Consider the following 19463-nt stretch of genomic DNA (forward strand, 5'->3'; position numbering starts at 1 on the left):
AAGTGGAAAATACGATTTTTTTGGGGTTTACAACCAAATAAAAACTTATACGTTAAAAAATCACAACAATATTGAAAGATACTTGTCAAGCAACCTATAAAAAAAAAAAAGTTAACCAAACATTTCTCACGGTTCTTAAGAACCGTGAGATTGAAGACCTTGTGGCTGAACCTAACATCATGGGAGAAAGTAAAGCTCACAGACTCCGTTGGTTGGGCCACCTTGAGAGAATGGACGGAGATCGGAACGTAAAAAGAGCGTACCTGGGTCGCCTAGCAGGAGGACGTCCTATCGGACGCCCTAGGTATCGCTGGAGCGACATGGTGGAGGTGGATCTGCGCGAGCTTCGAGTCGACAATTGGCGAGAGGTCGCACAGGACCGAGAAAAGTGGCGATGTCTTGTGTCGGAGGCCAAGTCTCATTTTGGGTCGCTGAGCCAACGGAGTAAGTAAGTAAGTAAACCAAACATTTAGAAATTAAAACATAAGTCCTTTGATATTGTGGAACGTACCACATTACAATCTATAAATTGTATATACGTCAAACGTGGGACTCGATCCCACATCTTTGGACTTCCGGTCCAACGCGTTACCAATTGCGCAATTTGGGTTAGACACACGCATACAATTTATAAAAACAAAGGTGTTGGGCAGAACTATTGCCTAACAGTTTAAAAAATCTTCCAAACTGTCCAAATTGGTAATTTTCTATAAAATCCGCATGTGTCTATTAGTGGGTAGTATTTGGTTAGCAATATGACCTAAATCCTAACTGTCGGGAGCCCATGTCTATATTGCCTGATTACCAAATAATGACGCAGAAGTCGGCTATAATCATTTATAGCCGACTTCTGCCGAAATTTGCAAAATGTTAATTATAGTTACACCATGAGTCACACATTACTCGTGTGTTAACCATGCGTAACCAAGGATAATGATGTTCCGATTCACCTAAAAGGCGATAGGAATAAGACCAGTTACCAAACACCGAGTCACCAAACTTTACGCCATCACGCCTCGCCTTCCATTCGGGCCAGATTAGCCGAACTTCGTGAAACTTCGGCAAACTTCGGGCTACTCGGTTAACTTCAGCAAATCGTGGTCGGTTAAGAAGCGCAACAATGTAGCATATTGGTACGTTATATTGCAACGTGTAATAGTTTAGTTTTAGGGTATAGTTTGAGATAGAATAATCTCCTCTTGATTTTAGGCATTAGTCTAAGTTTATCATAATTCCTTTAATAAAATGTGGTCAGTTTTAGAACTCCTCCGCGTACTGATTATCCAGACAGATAAGTAAGTTTATAACGTTGATAATCGAAAAAAATACCAATATTTCCAGAGTCCAATGTTATATTTTGGGGTCCAATGAAAAGCCCGAGCCTACGACACCAAATCAAATTCCTTGACCGTAGTACCTGTACAACGGTTAAGGTGTTTGATTTATACATACTACGTACTTACAATAGATTGACACTATACTTTATAAAATAAACATTCCTATAATTGTATAATATTATGTACAGTCAGGCGCAGAGAGAGATGACATCCCTGCATACATTGATACAATTAATCTGCAGGAAGGGGTAACCTCTCTTTGCAGCTGACTGTACATACATAATAAACCTCCTTATCCTTTTTTACCTGCTAAAACAGTATACTTTGGTGCTCTTTTTTAACTATCTTAACAGTACCATTTTTCTCCCTTGTGCAATGTTTTTGTTAAAATGAGCAAAAACTCCGCTTCCAATCCAAGAAGTTTTCCGCTCGGCAGAGTCCAAACTGAAATAATTGCTAGAGACTATGCATTGCTGCACTTCCTATCTCTATGAAAGTTCCCTTATACCATTCTGAAAGATGCATTGGGGTTATTTCGAAAGTTACCCTTAATTTTAAAATTGGTAAAAAATATCAGAAACGCTTCATACTTTAGTAACACTTAGGGAGACGGCACGCGAACTCGCATGCGGTTTTAGTTACATTGCGGACTATTGAGGTTATTGATCAAATACCGCAATGTAGTGAAACTCGAATGCGAGTAAATGTACCCTTAAGGGGCCCACTGGCTAACAGTCCGCCAGACGGTATCGGCCTGTCAGTTAAAACAAAAAGTTGACAGTTTCGAACAACTGACAGCCGATACCGTCCGGCGGACTGTTAATCAGTAGGCCCGTTTAGGTACGCTACTGCGTCGCCTACCGAGGCATCTTGCTTGTTGTTGCTACAGTATTTATTTATTTATTTAACCTTTATTGCACAAAATAGACACCCCGTACAAAAGGCGAACTTAATGCCATACCAGTCAACCTATGGCCAAAGCAGATAAGTTGTAGGCGGTGCAATAAAAAAAAAAATAATGCGATTTGGTATTTTTGCCGGACACAGTACTTGCAACCATAAATAACACACAGATATGAACATACACATACTTTTAACAAATACATTACCTATATATTATGAAGTCAGGTGAAAATTACAAAACAGAGTCGCAAACATTTTTTTGTGCTGCCAGCAAGGTACCCATTTAGGGATTTTTTTAAAACAAACCTATTAGGACTCTGTAATTGTTTCTAATTTAGTACATATTTGCTATTTTTTAAATTACCCTGCATGCGAATTTGTCCCAATGCACCTTAAGAGGGAACAATAGCTTTTTGAATCTAACGAAAACACAGTAATTTTTCTATGATATTCCATTTCGGGAGAAAACGGTTTCCACTAACAAAATCTTAACAAATCACTTTTAGTTTGATGTATATCGCTTGAGCATAATATATTCGCTTGTTTGAAAAAAAAACTTTTGTTTTGCAAATTAAAAAAAAGGAAAACTTATAAACCTAAAAAATCATGGAGAACGGAAAATATTTAGAAGTAGAAAAACGTTTTTTCTTTTTGTATGACGATCACGTAGTATACTCCCCTCTATAGTTTATTTCATGTAATCTAAAGTAGGTTTGCATTCGATGTAAAAGTGTCAATTTTAAATAGTTTCAACAAAAGGTTGTTTCACGTAGTTGCCAATAAGTTTCCGATATAAATAATTGCTCAATTATTTACGTTCATGTGACTCCTAAGTTCTTGCGAAAACTTATTTTGCATCTATAAAAGAAGAAGTAAGTTCCTGGTTTTATTCAACAAAAATAGATTAAAATTGTAAAATGCAATATCTAGCGCCAGATACTGCGGCTAAGTGCCCGGACTACCCTTTGTTTCGTCGCGCGATTTCCCCCGCTCTCCCCATAATTGGGGAGAATGGGGAGAATTGGCCCATGAGGACCGACACCGACCATTGCCTTTGAAGTAGGAAATGGAGCACTCTTGCGTATGTTTTATACCTTTTTGGCAATTATTGGAGGATTGTATTAGGAAAGTGGGCAAAGTAGCATGCATGCACTCGTATTTATTCTACTTTTAAACTGTTTCATATTTAGAGTTCCGTAAATGTCCTTGTTTCTATTGTAACTTTTTTTATGATACAAGAGGCAAACGAGCAAATGGATCGCCTGATGGTAAGCGATTACCGCTGCCCATGGACACTGGCAACACCAGTGCGTTGCCGGCCTTTGAGATGGGAGTAAGCTCTTTTCTTAAAGGTTTGATGATCGCATCGGTCCGGAAATACCGCAGGAAGGTTACGATTTATTTGACCACTTTGGCCGCCTCTATCTGTTTGATACTGATGTACCTACTTTAGTACTAAAAATTTACCCATACAATTTGTGTGGTAAATTAAGCTAAAAAATAAATATATAACAACCGTGTCATGTATTAGTAAATATATAGTAATGTATATATGTTATAATATGTGTTGTTGGTTGCTGGACTATAATTAAAAAAATTAAAATTAAAATTGTTTAATTCAGACATATATGTCCATATAAGAATTAGTAAAACTTAAAAAGACTATGTTAGTTAATTTACATACAAACAAAATAAAACAAAAGTGGAAAAAAATGGGAAACAATTCCATTGGCAGAAGCAAGCAGTGAAAAAAAAATTATTCACTACTTGGTCCTACCAATGACCACATCAACCCAGTACTTTATTAGCGGGCAGTCCAGGCGCTCCGCCAACACCCTCAGCATACAGTTGCGTGTAACCAGTTTAGTTACAGAATGTTGATGTACATACCCATGAATATCTACAACATCCGGCAAATTACACACACACACACAACATTCGTAATGTAACGAACTGACGAGAAAATAACTGAATGCGTGCCTAGGTTTTTTTAGTATATAAGATATGGATCGGATATGTCAGTTTCAAAAGTGACGTTTCATCAAACAGAAACATCACTTTTGACACTGACATTTCCGATCCACATCGTAACTAGACCTAAGATTTGACGTACCTTAAAGTTTGAATCGGACCGTATGTATTTAAATTCAGCCGTCTTTACTTGTTAGTTATGAATATATGAGAAAACAGATTCTCAAAAATATTGGAAACTTGCCAACGATACTTCGACTAAGTAAGAAAAAACTCATTTAGTTACTTCCTTAACGTCCACATCCTTCAACTTGGTCATTGTAACAAAAACTCTAATAAATAAATAATAAAGTCTAAATTTCAAAAAACATAACGCACTTGAAAATTTTCACTTGAATGCGCCTCATAAAATGCCTGGCAAACTTCACTGTGAGAGAAATATTTTAAAATTCGAACTTAGTAGTGACAATAATGATTCCGCTTTAAAAGTTGCGCGATATATTCATGGCATCCAGTTCAGCGGTGTGGAAAAGTGAAACTATCCTGAACATTATTCTCTCTTCACAACTGAGACCAGGGGCTAAGCCATAGGCGGTAGCAGTTTTAAAGTCCAAATTTCAAGACCATACAACCACCCAATTATAGTCCAAACTATCCCAACGGTTCACCTATCTTTGAAAGAGAAACGCATGTGGTGCCACTAGCCGGGCCTGATGCGAAAATTGAAGTTAGCAAATTGAGGGCATCTTTCTCTTTTACTCCAATTAATGTTAACTGTGTACAAATGTACTAGATAAATGTGGAAAACAATTATTCATGCGTACTAGGAAGTCCCAACTCTGAGTATTGTGCTATTTAACGGAATAAATGCTTTTTATTTTTTTGTTAAGGCCTGACAGAGAAAGATGCCTCAAATATGCGAACTTCGGTGTTCGCGGTTATAGCCCAGGCCTCCAACCTCCGCCCGCCCGGAGGAGCATACTGTTGCCGCTTGTGTGGACGAGGGATCCTCTCTCGCTGGCTATACAGCCAGGAACTGAAGTCTCGTTGCCAGGAAGCTGTTTAAAACATCTCACACAGATGAAATAGCATATTACTTAATAATTTTCTACAATCCGTTTAATCCAAGAAGTGCGTCCTCGAGTAAAATACTTAGGGCCTGTTTCACAATGTCCAACGAAAGTATTGGATAGATAATTATTTGACAAGTAAATTAACTGCCAGATAAAATTTCCTACAAAACTTGGCACTTTAACTACCGGTTAAGCTAATTTGAAGATTGTGAAACGTCAATGATGACTTTATTGGTCAGATAATTGGCAAATTATTTCGGACTTTACTTAGACATTGTGAACAGGCCCTTACAATTAGAACATTTTAAAACGTTGGTAACTACCACCTACATAGTATAGTCAGCTGCAGAGAAAATGTACCCCTTCCCCTTGAATAGAAGTTTGTATGCGAAGGTGCTAAGCGAATAGTATTATTATACGTTTGTACTCATTTTGCGTTAACTCGCTTCACCTATAACTCGTGCCATAATACATTGAGAATGTCGATAGTTCCGAGTAAATATTCCCTCGGATATGTTGTTTGATCGCGAGACATGTTTACCGACAAAATGTGGATACACAGCTTTGGCTCTGACACGGACAGGGACGGAAATCCGATATTATAATAAAGGACATCGACAAATAGGATCCTAACAAGGATCTCGGACCTTTATATCTGGTATAACGACCTATATTTTGTATGTAAACTAGGTATTTTCTTATATTTTGCAAGCTGATTCTGTAGAATATACTAAAAAAATTCATAGAAATAAATGTTGCTATTTTTTTTGACACTAGTCACTATATGATGTTACTGTAAATGTTGTATTGCCTTGTAAAAGAGTCATTGAGGCTTACTTGCAGATTTTTTTTAAATCAGATACCTAAATATTTTATACATATATAGTTTCTTTACATCACTCGCTCAATTCTGATGTAATACCTATCAGACCACAAAATATTATCAGTACCGGGTACCGAGGAACCCGATCGGTCGGCATTCGGCATGTCGTCTTAAGTATGATCCAGGGCCCACTCAAATTTTGGTCGTGACCTAGTGCGACCAATAGTTTGGGAAATGCTGGTTTAGAAAATAAAAAATAAAGGACATTATTACACAAATTAACTAAGTCCCACCGTAGGCTTATAGCTTGTGTTGTGGGTACTTAGACAACGATATATAATTATAATATATAAATATTTATAAATACTTCAATTCATAGAAAACATCCATGACTCAGGAACAAATATCTCTGGCCATTACACAAATAAATTCCCTTACCAGGATTTGAACCCGGGACCATCGGTTTCATTGGCAGGGTCACTACTCACTAGGCCAGACAGGTCATCAAAAATAAATAAATATAATATAACCTACCCACTTTTCCCTACACTACCCATTCACCACGTAGATATGACCAAAGTATGGAAAATTTATATTATTATTGTGTTGTAGTTGTGGTTCGACTGTTTTTGGTACTTTTTAATTTATAATAAAATACTGATATACCAGGTGTTTCCTGTAACAAGAGCAAATAATTAAAACATATATTGTACTCTTCAAACGACGCCATACGCCATCATCGTTGTAATTGGCGTTACTTGTCACGCTTTAAACATGATAAAATTCGCAATACATTGCGTCGTAGAATAAACTTTAAAGTGTAATAAAAATCAAAACATAAGTAATTTTTAAAAGTCGCCGAACAAATGTTGGTCTGTTTGAGGAGTACAGCCTACAGTTTAATTTATTGCTCCTGTTATAGGCAACACCCGGTATAACGTACCCACTTAACCCTACACTACCCATTCACCACGTAAGAAGGCCGTTTGATATTTTTTTTTTAAAACCTTTTTTTGGCAAACGGCATTAACACTGACTGGCACAATCTTTCAAACGAAAAATATCGATAATTCGGCAAAAAAAAAACAACAAATTGTTACTTTAACCATTGCTTAACCGTGATCACCTATAAATTTTTACCAACTATGGAAAAATCAGAATATCGTGCTGTTATTAAACCCTTTTTTTAAAGGTTGCAGTGCGACAATAAAAACTGAACTTGATTCTGTTCACGACACTAACGCACCAACGTTGCAAACTATTTATAACTGGTTAAATAATTTTAAACGTGGTCGGTCAAGCACATCTGATGCTCCACGCTCTGGTCTCCCAATCGAAGTCACTACTGAGGATGTTGTTGAAGAAGTCCATAATATCATACTCGACGACCGCCGAGTAAAGGTTCGTGAAATAGCTGAGAAGATAGGCATCTCCACTGAGGGTGTACATAAAATCCTGCACGAAGATTTGGCTATGACTAAGCTGTCTGCACGATGCGTGCCTCGTTTGTTGACGTTCGAACAAAAACGCGGAAGAAAGCGAATATCAAAGCTCTGTTTGAATATGATGAAGCGTAACCTTGGAATTTTTTTAAACGATTTGGGACTGTGGACGAAACTTGGATCCACCATTATACGCCAGAATCAAAACAACAGTCCAAACAATGGATGGCTGCTGGTGCACGTGCTCCAAAGAAAGCAAAGACTGTTTTGTCGGTTGGGAAGGCGATGGCAAAAGTTTTTGGGGATAGCGAAGGAATTATCATGATTGACTACCTAGAAAAGGGGAAGACTATCACTGGCCGTCATAACGCAGACTTATTGGACCGTTTTAAAGCCGAATTGTTGGAATAACGACCAAAGTTATCCCCCACGAAAGTCCTCTTTCATCAAGACAATGCCACAGTTCAACTCAACCATTGCAATGGCAAAAATTCACGAATTGGGCTTCGAGCATGCTCCGTATTCAGCGGACTTAGCTCCGTGTGATTATTACCTATTTCCAAATTTGAAAAGATGGCTTGGAGGACAAAATTTTTGCAGACCTCGACAAATTATATTTTTTGGAGGGGATGAAAAAATTGGAAACTCGCTGGTATAAGTGTTTGGCCCTTCAAGGGTCAATGTTGAGAAATAAATGTAATTTTTATAAAAATATATATTTTTTTAGCTTGTTTAAAAACTTGTTATTAAACGGTAGGTATGACAAAAGTGTGGAAAATTTACATTCTTATAGTGTTGTATTTTTGGTTTGAACTGTTTTTATTACTTTTTTAATTTATAATAAAATACTGATCCTGTCCATGATTTTTCATGTTTTACCTTTTTTAACAGCTCTACAAGTATAAAGATAATCTTTAAAGATAACTTTTGTCTTTACGCATTACATGTCTCTATCAGGTCAGGCTTAATGCTCTCAAACTACACACGCTACTTTCCTTCATGCTTACGTATTCCACCCATTTCATTTCATCTCAATAACATGCATCCGTTGCCTTCTATTAACAATGTCGTTATAAACAAAAGACCCGCAGAAAGTGCATTACCATACCTTCCCGCCAATATACAAAGGGTAAAAAAGCCTAAGCCTCCGCAGCCTCTTGGCCTACATACGGCTGTGATTGCAAAACTTGGCGCGCGCTCAAATTCAGAAGAGAATGCCACAGCGACACTTGTTGAAGATAGCGCTAAGGTGTGCGACTTTAAATAAGTTTTTCGAAACGTATGTACGGTGTAGCGTGGGGACTATAGCCCGAGCCCTCTCGCGCATGAGAGGAGGCCTGTGCCCAGCAGTGGGACGTATATAGGCTGAATTATTACTATTATTATATTATTATGTACGGTCACGTCTGAAAATATAGATACGGACGATAAATTGCCAAAAATATGTATACACCTTAATATATGGGCAATAAGGTCGTGTACACATATTTTTAGGACTTTGTTCGTATCGATATTTTTACGTTGACCGACCGATGCGTCTGACATTTCTGGATCTCTTGAAAGGTATATATATATGTAAATTACATAAAATATAAAATACATTGCATAAAAAATAAATCTGTTATTCTATACTAGAATCTTATTGAAGAAAGCATCAGTCTTATCATCTTATCAGTAATATCAAAGTATGTAAATTCTTTTTTTAAGGTTCCGTACCCAAAGGGTAAAATGGGACCCTATTACTAAGATTCCGCTGTCCGTCCGTCTGTCACCAGGCTGTATCTCATGTCATGAACCGTGATAGTTAGACAGTTGAAATTTTCATAGATCATGTATTGTATTTCTGTTGCCGCTATAACAAAAAATACTAAAAAGTACGGAACCCTCAGTGGGCTAGTCCGACTCGCACTTGCCGCTGTTTTTTATTTTCCTTTTCCTGTTTACTGTATACTGTCTAGGTTCTAGTTATCTATAAATTGTCACCCCAAGAAAAAAGGAGTAACAGAAACATTATTTAAATTTAAAGAGTCGCGCATATATGTCTCTATATTTCGATGAGAAATAATTCAAAAAATAATATGTGGAATATCTTGTACTGGTAAGCTGAGAGCCAGTCACGACGGGAAATTTACTCTAAAAATAGGCTTAACATTTAAACCGTATCGGACGTTTCAGGTATTTTCAGCCAATTTGCCAAATTCTCAGTGATTACAAGGACTTTTGAAGTAATTAAATTTTTTAGTTTTTTTAAATTTTTAGTTACTGCTCAATGCTTAATTTTTTGAGGACGTAAATTTAGCTATTGCTAACTTGACTAATCTAGCTTACCACATGAGAAGAGGCCACTTCACGGCACTTTATCCTTCTTTTTTGTATTTTCTCTTGTCATTTGTGTTAACAAATCAAGTATTTCTTATTTTTAAACACATTGATATTGTTTGTTTTAAATGGTTAGCCATTTACCTCTACCATCGTTGATAATTTTAACAGACCGTTTTTATATCTTTTTTCCAAAAAGCTAAGGTCTACGGTATGACCATTGTATAACAATCATTTAAACATATTGTGCTGGCCTTGCCTGACTCAAAATGTTTTGGGCCCTATAGATTATCGCGCTTAATCATAAAACTTTACGGGCCGGATTTAGTTAAATTATGTTTTATTTATCCCTTTCTTACAAATACATAAGTCAAAATGTCAGATAAAGAAAAACGATTCATAGCTAATTCAGGTTAGTAACGCGTGTACGCATAACGCCATATATGTATAGATTTTTATATCAAGAAGAGTTATCCTGGCGTGGTGTACACGAAAAGAGGCCTATGCTCAGCAGTGGGTGACTGGAAGCTAAAATTATAATGATGATGATGATATTATTATTTCCATAGTGGAAAAATTCTATTTAGTACGCTAATTTCCTATTCACATAAGCGCGATGTATTCACCCAAATTTTCTCATTAACCTCTTGAACGCCAAGAACACCTAAAGTCGTCGTTACTAGTCGTGCCCACAGCGCCAAGGACAACTATGGATGCTATGGCCTATGCTGTTAAAGTAACCTTGACATTTTGAAGTAAGGTTTACATTAGCTCGCTTAACTTGGCATGTTACGTTTTTGTTTATGACTTAAACCGTTAAAAGGTTAAACAAAAATGTTCTAGTAAGGCTAGAAATCTGAAGTAAGGTAAATTGAAGTAAGTAACTTCAAAATAGTTGAGTGCAAAATGCAGATATATATAAAACCGAGCTCGGCGGCGTGCCAACTTACTCTGACGAACTTAATTTCGGTCAAGACAATGGGCTGCTGAGGACTTCCAAGTGGCAAATTGGCCACTTTCATGTTTTGATCCGGAATTTATGAAGAGTTTCGGGTGTTTTGGTTAGTTTTTTAAACTATTGGTGCCGCTTATAAATTCGACTGGCAAGTGGCGACTGGTAGTCGAGCGATAACAGTTTAGAATCTCGTTTCAAAAGTAATTTAATACAAACTAGCGATAAGTACGACTTGCAACCGGAGGTCACGGGTTCAAACCCAGGCTAATGAGTTTTTCGGATCTTATATACGAAATATCATTTGATATTTATCAGTCACTTTTCGGTGAAGAAAAACATGGTGACAAAACCTGACTAATCCTAATAAGGCCTAGTTTACCCTCTGAGTTGGAAGGTCAGATGGCAGTCGCTTTCGTAAAAACTAGTGCCAATTCTTAGTTTTAGTTGCAAAGCGGACTCCTGGCCCCCATGGCAAAAATGCCTTGACAACGTGATGATGATGAAAAAGCCTGAGCTAACCTAAATAAAACGTAATGTGCCGACCAATCGTATTCGAGAAGTAAATAATAGACGCAATAAACCCATAGTTGCATTTATCCTATATCGTCTTTTACCTGTACAACCTGGATTTTCTTTACTCATATTGCGATTATTTTCATTAAAAATTATACGCCAAATGCATTATAAAATCTAAAATATTTTCATCGACTACCGTCACACAAGGAAACTATTACAGAAGCAATCCAAGTATTGGCATTACCCTCCGTTTAGGTGTCCCAATGGGCAGGATGCAATTTGAGACCCATCAATAATGCCACTAATGGACAAACTTTCCTTGCATCGCAATTACACTAATGTTAGGTGCGTGTGGTTGCTGACACACTGGTGATGCTGATGTGTTATTGTTTTCCATCGTATTTTCTCGGAAATGTTCGTATTTGTCATGCTGCTTCGGTCAACCTACTGAGGTTGACTGAAGCAGCATGACAAACACGATCGTTTTACGTGTACGTGTATAAAAGTACTGACTTTTTGTACCGAAAGTCACTGAAATAGCAAGACACGTTCGTACGTTTCCGTGAAAATACGATGGAGAATAATGCCTACTGGGGACCCGGGTACGTTCTTAAACTACGTCCAAAAGACAGGTATGGGCATTGTGAATGTCATCACGCTTTGTGTGGCAGGGCACAGCACAGCGGATGTCATTCCAGATTTAGAGCAGAGCCCAACTGGGGAAGTCCTTACAGAAAACCACAGCGAAATAACACTAGACCCTACTCATAATGTTGTGTTCCTGCCGGTGAGTAAGGTTGCCAGAGCTCGGCGAGGGTGCGGAGTGCTAGGATCGGCAACGTGCATATGACTCCTCTGAAGTTGCAGACGTACATAGACTACGGAGACTGCTTACCACCAGGCGGGCCGTATGCTAGTTTGCCACCGACGTAATATATGCACTGTCTACATCTGTACTAATGTGCCGTCGGTAAATTTCCAAAACTGCGATATCCATATGGAAAAAAATCGGAAACTTCTTATATTTTTGTATGTACATAATTATGTAGAAATGACGAAATTCTGAGGTAACAAACATAAAATCGTTTAAAGAACCTCGTCGTCGTTTTAGAATTTTGAAGTCCTAAAAAATAACTGAAATTAACTGCTTCCTAACTAATCTGACACAAAATATTTTCATTTATTGTACTTATATAAACTTGAATAGACTACAGACACACAATACGAGTAGATACCACATGCGCTTAGGTGACCGTGTGTATCACACAAAATCACAATTCAATCCCTTCTCTTAGGCTCGGTAACACTCGTCTAAATAGCAAAGTTAACTTGGAGTTAACCAAGTAATCTCTAAAGTTTCCTTAAAATTCAGCCGTTTTAATAAAGATTGATGCTATTTTAATCTCATCAAATGTATTTGACGACTAAGAAATTGAATTAGAATCTACACAATGGTGTTTGGATGTTAGCAGGGGTGTACATGAATAATCAGTTAAAAGTTAGTAAATTATCTTATCTTATTATCCTCCTTGTGTCGTATTCCTTATTGCGGAGGGTCGTGGCCTCTATTAATTAATTTGCGGACTAACGCCTTCCATGTTGCGGTCTTGGGCAGTGTGTAACGCATCGTGGACCTTGGATTTTGTGCTGTCGCGGATCTGATATGACCAGCGCAATGGGTTTCTTCCTCTTGGCCGCCTTCCCTGGACTTTCCCCGTTATCAGGATCATTTCCAGATTGGCGGTTTTCTTCTTGGCTATGTGTCCGAAGAATTCGAAGATCCTACGAAGACAGATCGTCGACAGCCTGACAGTGACTTCCACTTCTTGCAGCATTGACACATTTGTGCGGTGGGCTGAGTAAATTATCTACTCGTACATAGTGGTATTTCGAACGTAGTTTTTTACGGCCACATCTTGCAAAAATCGACAAGCTGCGTGGGTAACAAATGTCTAGCTATGGCTGGACCTAAAAAAAGGGGAAAGCCCTGGCGATGCCAGCTGCACTAGTTGCCAAGGATGGCATGCGTGCCAATGATTTTCTAAAGAGGAAACCTAATTCCGTGCGAAGTGGAGGAGAAAAAGTAGGAAAGTGCACCCTGGGCTTCGTAGCAAGATCGGAGAATGCAACCGGAATAAACGCTAATATGAGAAAGATAGTTGCTTTGTGCGGTGCAAATTCTTGTTGTGAGTATCCCATTTGTCGCAGGATTGCCACCAATAATACCTCGAAAGATTGCGCCTAGGTTAGTTCTGGAAGGATACCGATGTGTTGAGTTTAGGTATTAAGTTTTATATATAATTAATTTGCGATAGACCTACTGATCATAAGTATATGGCACTAATCGGGCTTGTAGAGTCAGCGTCAAATTAGTGATAGCCAAAGTGAATAAATACGAGTATGTTGTGTCACACGTTTCTTACGTAGTGTGTTGTGTAGGTATTCCTATATATTTGGCCTCTTTGGCTGTCACTGTGTATATTATACTGACTGTACAGTTTTTTCCGCGTGTTGACTTGTAAACCTTTGCTATTATTTCAAAAGTGGACTAAGGAAACGAATAAACTAACTTCCTAAATATCTCTGATATTCACGTTTTACGTAAAATATCTCACAACTCAAATAATTTCCATCCAAATCAAGAAACCATCCCAGCCAACAATCCGTTTCCAAGACAAACATCAAAGACCGGTTTCGCAACTAAAATTATAACCAAAACAATAATGGCGTTTACAATAATTAAGCGCTCCTTCGATTAACAATAAGATATTAAATTGCAACCCACCCTCAGTGCAAACAGAAATCAATCATCGTTTCATCACGACTTGCCGCAGTATACAGTTTACTATACTTGTCGCAAAACTAAGTGACGAGTAAGGTCGTAAATCATCTGAATCATGCTATCTCTTTCGTACTTACAGTGGAGCTTGATTGGGACTTGCAACAGTAGTGCAAGTAGTATTACGGCGTAAAAGTTACGGTATCTAACTTTCATATAGCAGTAGGCTAGTTAGGTATTGAGCAATTTAACCTCGGTTTGGTGAAGCGGAGGTTGAGTGAGTCTCACAATAGTCGTGCAGGACTCACAATAGTACATATTTTGTCATAATCGGTACGGTACATGACTTTATTGCCCGACTCGCCACTTGGTGCTGCGGTAAGTATAGCAGTAGGCTAAATGGTGTTGAGCTATTTGATCTGTTTTGGGGTCGTTTCGTAGCTTACTTACCTATAGTAGTTTCCGGTATCAGACATAAGGGAACTTTATATTTGTAACAGACTTCAAAATATCTAAAAAGGGGCTTTTCAATATTTTGAGAAACTCATGGTTAATTTTTGAATGTTCCCTGACTTTCGAAGAATGTGAAACCGATTTGGAAAGTGGCATACTGTTTTGAAAAGTCAGTATTTTTTCAAGGGTTTTAATATATAATTTAATTCAGGTTAAAGTATCGTGGAATTCGTGGAGTAATAATAATACTTTAACTATTTACATTGCAAAAGTCAACGTACGTATTGAATAGTCACTAATTAATATAAACGAGATATGTCTCGGATATTTTAATTAATGATACTACTTGAAGAACCGAATTAAATAATTTGCTTGAGAAATACACTAGACTGCAATGAAAATTCGTTAATCTATTTTTTCTTTCAACCCTTATTTTTGCGTCGGAGTTTAATTTAATTACGCCATCAAGTGACTTTACCTACTGTTCTTAATTTCCCACTATGTTTGACCCGGAAGGGGGGTTAACTATATTCAAATACCTCGACAATCGAAATATCCGCTTGGATAGTAGAATATGTCAGAGAATTACCGCTTATTTCCTTTCTCCTATTTTGCGGGATAATTTGCACCTTGGAATATATTACTCTTATGCTAATATAGATCTTGGTGAATATATTAGATTTAGTTTTTATTGAATGTACACGTAAAGCTGATATCGATAGCATTTGTATTTTCCTTGGATAAGAAAACTGACAAGTTGTGTTTTTACTTTTAAAATATATTGGTGAAATAGCTAATCGTATATTTCAATACTTATGGCTGCTGCCGGGCCTTGAGAAATTACATGCACATTTCTAAATAAGTATCCTTTTTTCACTCATTCTGCTGCCAAAGTTTTCTAGGGAGAGAATTTCACTAAAATTTTCAATGCGCGACCAAGTTTTTAGTATGGGTTAAGGTCACGCCATTTCCCTGTAAACATAAAATAAACGGAGTTTAAAGTTTCCTTTATTTACAATAGGACATTAAATTACTTAATACATATAAACAGAGGTATAACAGTAACTGTACAAACACTAAACTAAATTTAGTTTAAGCGTGATTATATGTATGTATTAATTAATACATACATATAATCACGTCTACTTCCCGGAAGGATAGGCAGAGACCACGGATTTTCATTTGCTACGATCCTGACACACCTCTTTCGCTTCCTTCACTTTCATAACATTCCTCATACACGCTCGTCGGTTTAGATCCTTTCTTCAGGATTTCCCCGATTTGATCAGAGAAAGTCCGCCGAGGTCTACCCCTTCCAGCTCCCTCTTCTACTTGAGGTATTGTACTAAGGATGCTGGCGATATTTCCTTGTTATATCGCAAGTTATATTTTTTGTATTTTATTCTTATCGGCAAGTCATCAAAATATGTAAGTATCCAAATTTTTAGGTGATGTTTATAATGTCCTCAGAAAGCATGACCACTTTCCCGAACGTTTTTGATCCAGTCATGACCAGCGTGTGTAAAGGCCATATTGTACACGGTGTGTTGCAACGGTAAAAATATTCATAGGCATTATATCAAATCCTTCTACGTTAGTAATATAACACACGAGAAGCCTGTCATCTGCAATATTAGTAAATTTATAAACTTAATCAAAATTAAAGTTTCCCTAATATTAACTCCACATCAGAAATAATTAACCCACGCACTGCACGTCCCGAACTAACCGCAACTTATCAACAACTCTCAAGTAATTATGAGTTAAGAAATTCTGTACTTAGCAACTTGCACTGAAAACATTGCCTGCATTTAGCGAATTTGTGTTGGGAAATTTTAAGTGGGTCCTAAGTGTTCCCGCGTGATTCCGAGTTGGTAAATGACACGGTGAGGTTTGGAAAAGTTTTGAGATTGCTCACGGTACTTAGGTAGTCCGAGATGTGATGTGTGACTTAATATTAAAGTATCAGTTACAGCAAAGAGATGAACGTTGAAAACTTCAGTCTGTTTGCCACCGTATAAACCTTTTAGTGAAAACGCGTTTTCCCTTTTAAAATATAGTTTTCCGTATTGATTCCATAAAAACGCGCTTTCACTGGTCAAAACTACTTTTCTGGATCGCCTCAGTGAAAACGCGTTTCCCTCGGTATCAATGTGTAAATATTGTGAAAGTTTAAATCAAAACGTGTTTATGCTAGTTAAAATTATTTGGTTTTAACATGGACTTTTCAGTCTAAACTAGTTTTAATAAAGTGCCTTGGTGAGAACTAGTTTTGATTAATTGTTTCAGAATTTATTTCAGTGAAAACAAAACATAAAAAAGCTTTCGATTTTCTAAGTTAATATTAAAATCTTAGTCAATACTGCAGGGCTATGATGGTCGACTTTATAAATGATATGATTTTTATATTGATAAAATTTGCATTTTATCCAGTTTTTGTTTACATTTGGCTTTTAACCGTTATTATCCCATATACAAAATTTGCAAGGCCAAAGGATAATCCACACTAGAATAGTCCGGGTCCGGGCCGAGGTTTTCGACACTTCAGTTTCCATAAAAATCATCACGTGATCACAGGTCGCAGTTCACAGAACACGAAATGTCGGAAGACTCGGCCCAGCTTTCTAGCGTAAGTCATCCTTTATTTAGCTCATGCAACATATGCAGAAATTGAATTATATGCAATTAGCTTTAGCCCGCGGCTTCGCCCGCGTAAAGCAAAAAAAAGGTTCTCAGTTTCACCCGTATGTTTGTATGAACGCATGTTTGTCCGCGATTATTAGATTTAGAATCATGTTCTGAAAAATGCATGAAGTATTCCACAACTTTATACTTGTTAAAGTACTTCCTTATGATTCTTATGAACAACATTTTTAGCCATGTTTGAAAGTGGCAGCAATAGAACCAAACTTTGAGGTGAACTTACACGGGAGCACGCCACATAGAACTGACCGTGGGAGAAACAGTCCTGACGTAGTATCTATTAGGAACTACTGGACCGATTGAATTGCAATTTGGCAAAAATACTTTCAAAATTTTGCATGTCCAAAATATTAAATTTTAAAATCAATCAATGCCATTTTCATATATAACGTCCCAAAAAAAGAATTACACCCATATTGATATTTAGTAATTTCAACCCCATCGCATCCCAACAGGGGATTTGTATTTCACGTCCACCTCGTTAGGCTTTAAAATCGTTGTTATTTTCGTAATCAGCGACCCGATAAACCATAGAAATAATACCCATGTTGATTTTTATACTTAGTCACCATATTTCTCCCTTTTAGGGGTTGAATTCTCAAAAAACCTGAAACACGTGTTTACTCATTTATCGTTAGGAATACTCTTGTAAAGTATTTAATAAAATAATATACCTAATTATGTTTCCTGATACAAACTTTGGACCCCAATTCCACCCCTTGAGGGGATGAATTTTGAAAAATCCTTTCTTAGTGCACCCCTAGGACTTCTAAAGAACCTACGTGCCAAATTTGGAATCTCTACAACCAGCGGTTTAGGCTGTGCGTTGATATGTCAGTCACCAAACTAATGTCGTAAAGTGGGCAGGTTCGCTATCCGATGAGTATAGGCTGGAGTGCGGGGTCAGGCAGGGGGGGCTTACGTCGCCTAGACTCTTCAGCCTATATATCAATCGGCTGATTGAGGAGCTCAGCAACACTATGGTCGGATGTTCAATAGATGGGACGTTCGTAAATAACATCAGTTACGCAGACGACATGGTGTTGCTGAGCCCGTCGATCGACGCCCTGAGGACGCTGGTAAGTGTTTGTGAGCGGTATGCGGAAGCCCATGGTCTCAAGTACAATGTCTCTAAAAGTGAGTTGCTGGTCTTCAGGGGAAGAACTGTAAAATTAGACGACCAAATGTTACCTCCAGTGAGACTGAATGGCACTCCTCTTAAAGTAGTAAGAGAATTTAAGTACTTGGGACACTGGGTAACCGCATCGCTAAAAGATGATATAGATGTAGAAAGGGAGCGTAGGGCGCTGGCAGTAAGAAGTAATATGTTGATTCGTAGGTTCGCAAGGTGTACTAGCAACGTTAAAATCACCCTTTTTAAGGCGTACTGTCAGTCATTTTACACCTGCAGCCTATGGATCAACTTTACTCAAAAAACTTACAGCGCCCTGCGCGTGCAATATAATAATGCTTTTAGGATGCTGTTGGGGCTGCCGCGCTATTGCAGCGCTAGCGGTATGTTCGCGGAGGCGCGCACCGACGGCTTCCACGCCATCATGCGCAAGCGGGTGGCGTCGCTGGTGCGGCGCGTGCGCGGCAGCGCCAACAGTCTCCTTGCCACAGTCGCGGACAGGGTAGATGGCGCTTTCTGGCAGTACTGGAGCAGCCTACATGCCCATAACAATCGAGATAGGATACTACATTATAAAATAAAATAGGTATTAATATAGGTTTAGTTTATTAGGTAATAAGTTACTAATATAATATAATATAATATAATATAATATAATATGGAAATAATTCTGAAATAAATGTTTATTTAATTTAATTTAATTTAAATAAATACTTATAAATTTATGTTTTTTTTAACATTGTCTAAAAATCACTTTTTTCGTTACTGGATTGCTATGATGGATCTTACATATACGAAATTTACATATTTGGGTTAAAAATTGGTCTAAGATTTTTATTTTAAATAAATTAACACAAAAGTTATGGCTAGAAAACCAGTTTTTGGCCTAAAATTGTTCAACTTTGATGCCAAATATCTCGAACTTTGAAGTAAATATGGGACACTATATTGCTTAAAGCTGTTGTTCTTAATACATAAGATAAGCTACAAAAACATTAAAAAACTAAGGGGTCAGATCGAAGGTCATTGGCACCAGGGCAGTTAGCTTAGACGGTCT

General features: G+C 37.6%; 1 protein-coding gene across 1 annotated transcript; it reads left to right on the forward strand.

The window, feature by feature from the left end:
- The first annotated feature begins 18599 nt into the window (after positions 1-18599).
- Positions 18600-19096, forward strand: LOC133518650 (uncharacterized). Its single transcript, XM_061852331.1, has one exon. It carries the CDS (start codon positions 18600-18602, stop codon positions 18990-18992), a length of 393 nt encoding a protein of 130 aa, XP_061708315.1. The 3' UTR covers positions 18993-19096.
- Positions 19097-19463: the final 367 nt, after the last annotated feature.

Source organism: Cydia pomonella, chromosome 6, assembly GCF_033807575.1.
Source record: "Cydia pomonella isolate Wapato2018A chromosome 6, ilCydPomo1, whole genome shotgun sequence".
In the NCBI taxonomy this organism is placed as follows: Eukaryota; Metazoa; Arthropoda; class Insecta; order Lepidoptera; family Tortricidae; genus Cydia; species Cydia pomonella.

Coding starts and splice junctions, on each gene's coding strand:
- LOC133518650 (XM_061852331.1), top strand. CDS start 18,600: ATGTTGATTCGTAGGTTCGCAAGGTGTACTAGCAACGTTAAAATCACC.